The sequence below is a fragment of the Haemaphysalis longicornis genome, unplaced genomic scaffold (assembly GCF_048455015.1).
Source record: "Haemaphysalis longicornis isolate Haplotype H1 unplaced genomic scaffold, Haemaphysalis longicornis Haplotype H1 scaffold_4, whole genome shotgun sequence".
NCBI lineage: Eukaryota > Metazoa > Arthropoda > Arachnida > Ixodida > Ixodidae > Haemaphysalis > Haemaphysalis longicornis.
Window position 1 is genome coordinate 61,974,183 of NW_027526361.1, and position 3,892 is coordinate 61,978,074.

Genomic DNA, 3,892 nt, shown 5'->3' on the forward strand with positions numbered 1-3,892 from the left:
GCTGTAAGGGAACCAACAGTTATTCTGCGACAGTGACCGTAGAATCATTGGACTACTTATATGGACATTACGCAGCTTGGTTGGGGGGGGGGTTGAGTTCCGACAGCTTATTTTACCTCACAGACCATGTCTACAGCCAAAACAGTTTCAGACGGTTGAAGCGCAGGATATATGGTATAGCATCGACATCTGCCGTCTGAATCTTATCATTCCGACAGCCCGTACAACCGCTTAACCAGGAGCCAGAATCGTTCCCCAATTGGAAGCTTTTTACACTTTACGATATTGTAATATACAGGCAAGGCGCTGTATACTCAGCATATGCTGCCACAAATATAACTACAACACCACCGATGCAATGAAAATTACAAGCGCTGATCACTAAAGCGCTTTCGTAAACTTTACTGCGAGCACACCCTGTACGCGACAGGCCGTGTACCCTAGAGTCGGTGTCTTTACGCTTTCGCATCTGCCATCGGCGAATAGCCTTGCTTGAAACGGCAGTTAAGGCAGGTGGCCGTCAGGTTTCCCCGCAACTGTTCCACCGTCACGGGCAGGTCGCTGGTGAAGCTTAAGTCGAGCTGCCGTTCGATCATAAGGAAGCCGTTGTCCGAAAAGCGACCTTTGACCTTGCCGGCTGACAACCACACGAACAGCGCCACGCCGTCCGCGGACAGGCGGACCTTGTGAACTGTAGACTTGGCCTCTACAACGGCCGCGGGAGCCTCGGTCCCTTCTTCGTCGTCGTCGTCTTCTTCGTCTTCTTCGGGCGTCACGTCAGTCCCGTGGCTCGCATGAACCGCAAGTTGTTTGGTGGACATCCCGAAAGCTGGCGTTGAGCCACTGACTTGAATAACTTTGAGCCGTGCCGAAGAACGGCCTCCTGCATGTTTTGCAACTGTTGGAGGAGCCGTTATTGTTGTCTCTGTACCGGAAATTTCCGCCCGTGATGTTTCAGGCCCCGCAGTAAGATTGGAAGCGACGCTGGTGACCTGTGCGGAATTAGAGAAATGTTTTGCGTTTCAAAATAATGTAATCCGTTGGCATCACGCAAACTCGCCACCGCGACTAACTTATCTAGAAGACCGTTCTTTGTCAACTCTGCGTTGGTCATGGTTATGTTTATTGTGTAAATACCCCTGCTGAACGATTGTAGGTCCCCTCGATATTTGTTGCCTAGGACACCAAGCAGAAAGATTGTACGGTGAGAACTGCTTGGCGAGAGCGTTTACGCAATCGCATCGCTTGTGGCGGGAAATTAAATTAGGCTATCCTCGACGGAAGCGGCCAAGGGCGTCTCAAAGCGTCTGCTTTGTTTAGGTGGCATACTCACGTAAAGCTAACTTCTCCCGACCGTGCGTACGGAGACACTCAATTAAAATGCTACATAAAAAAAAACATGGGCACAAATAAGGGTCCGAAAACAGCTGTCGAATGCGCGATCCATAAGGCACTCTTTTCACCACACAAACGTGGTGGGTTAGAATCATGCAACATTGATCTGACATTCTATCGTTTTTCAGTGCATTTCTTTCAGTAGCCGTACGGGCAGAAACTCCTCAAAGTGCCGCCACCTATAATCTTTGCCAGGAAAGGTTCGATATTGTAGCCTTTGTTCGACACAGTAGCCCACGCAACATTTCACCTTCACCCAAATTCCCCTCATTCGGAAAGGGGAAAATAGTCGAAAACGGAGCACGTAATTACAACTTCGAGGCGAATAAAAGCGTGATAACAGTAATTTGGGACGAATAAAGACTTGCTATGTGAGCAAAAAAAGGCGAAACATTCTGGTATACCCTACTCAAAAAACAAAAGAAAGAAACACAAAATACGAGCTTTCTCGAGAACAGTGGCTCGCGTGCCGAAACTGGTGCGTTGACGACTTCCTGACGTGCCACCGCCATGTCCGCTTCGCATTCTTTTTTCAATGATACTGCGACCTTGGCTACTTATCGAGCTGCAGCTCTGTTTCGCACTGGATTACTGCGTGACTGGTATTCTGACCCGTGTTCCACACTACGCTGCAAGCAGAGTCGTGGTACTGCCTTCTATGACGAGATATGCAAATGCCCACACTACAGGGAGGAGCACTTTGCTAATGAAGACCTCGTGCCCCGCTACAGCCTTTCTGGTTTTCCAAAGTATTGCTTCAGCACTGATATTTAGTTTTTTTACTCACCTATTCGGTGAAGCGTTTCTCCGTTCACCGAGCGTAAACGATACCGAAGCGGAAGCGAACACGGCGAGTCGTTTACACGGCGAATCGGTAACGCACTTACGAAAAGAAGCACGCCTTTCTCCTGATTTGAGGTATGTTTCAGGACTGGGAACCAGAGTTACGGTTTAGGCTTTCGGGCGCAGAGCCGATCGGGCTTACTGCGCAAGCGCGGTAAGTGAGTCTGTCGATCCTGGTGCTGAATAACTGGTGCGTGCACAGCTCACCAAGAGCGCTTTTTAAAATTAGTTCCCGCCACGGTTCTCGGCCACATCCCCATCTGAACGCTCATTCTTTGTTAATCGAACAATTAAACGCCGTATTATGACTGTCGTTTAAGGCACGGGAATGGCGCACGTCACAAGGCCACAAGGTATCTAACATTTCAGCATGAGATAAAGAAAATTTATACAGTAAAAGCTCCTTAATTCGAACTCGAAGGGGACCATAAAATTGTTCGAATTAAGCGGCGTTCGAATTATCGGGCGGGCGTTAAAATTAATGGAAATAGCGCCACACTGCGCGGGCAGAACACAAAGAAGCGACCTCTGGACTCGTTATCGTGAATTAGGCGCTAATGGACGTTTGTGGCAGGGTATTTCATAAATAACATTCGGTAAATAATATTGGAATGCGCCGGAGCACTGGCGCCGGTGGCGCGGCGCTCTCTGTAAAACCGAAACAAGTTGTTGCAGGAGCCCAGTGCGCGCGCCACGCGGTTTTTTCTCTGTTTCGTTGTTTTGCATCTCTAGCAAATTTGGTTTGGTTTGGATATGCAACGCATTGTAATCACTCTTGGCTGACTTCTGCGAGGAGCGATGGAAGCCAAGGGATCATAGTTTGAATTAACCGTTCTGGATACAGAGGCGTTCGAATTATCAGGAGTTTTCTCCCATTAAAATATACAGGTCTGTGCCGGGGCAAGGGCGTGAGTTGGAATTAACCGAGTTCGAATTAACGAGCTTTTAGTGTTGGAATTGACGCAACGAATTAACCAAAACAGACTGTTTGATTTCGATAATGTTGCATTGCACGAGTTACAGGATGTTACAAGGTCTGAAATTATTATCCTTGCCTAACGTGTTCTATAGTGTTTTAATATAGGGAAGACTGTTAAAGGCCTTCTGCTGTACAAACCGCAGAAGATTGTAGCCGTGGCGATATATCGAACTAGTCACCACAATGATTAATATTAAAAGTAAACCATAGGTGTAGCGGATTAGCCACCGCGAATACTGAAGCCACAGTCGCACCAACGTGTGGAAAATCAGTGAATGCGCCTCGCAAAGACAGGAAATTGCCTTCAACACATGCAAATATACAAAAAGGTGTGTCAATTCAAGCAGTGAGTGACGTCGTTGAGTCAAAAAAGTGATGCATTCTTAAACTCTACGTGCTCAAGCTGGACAAACGGTGCCTGCACTTGTCGGTATACGAAATGCGGGAACAGAATTCCAGGCTTCACACATGGGCAGCGAGCGCCGCTTTCGGAAAACTCCTTTGGAGTGGAACTCACTGCGCCGTGCAAGCGCAAATTAAGAAAATCGACGCACGAGGCAATGCCGCCTCGCACCATTCCAAGATATGAACGCGCCCTAAATTATCTGAAATACCTTCTGGGGAAAGACGCTTCGCAGCCCCGTCTCGGACCTACAAATCTGCTTTGTCAAGGGG

The 3,892-nt window shown here is 48.0% G+C and overlaps 1 protein-coding gene across 1 annotated transcript in view; it reads right to left on the bottom strand.

The window, feature by feature from the left end:
* The window catches only part of LOC144179769 (beta-mannosidase-like), a 77,856-nt gene continuing 73,964 nt past the window's right edge, over positions 1–3,892 (bottom strand). Inside the window, exon 16 of the mRNA XM_077708208.1 lies at positions 1–992. Coding sequence (XP_077564334.1) covers positions 456–992 — 537 coding nt within the window. The 3' untranslated portion in view covers positions 1–455. The remainder of the gene's footprint in view (positions 993–3,892) is intronic.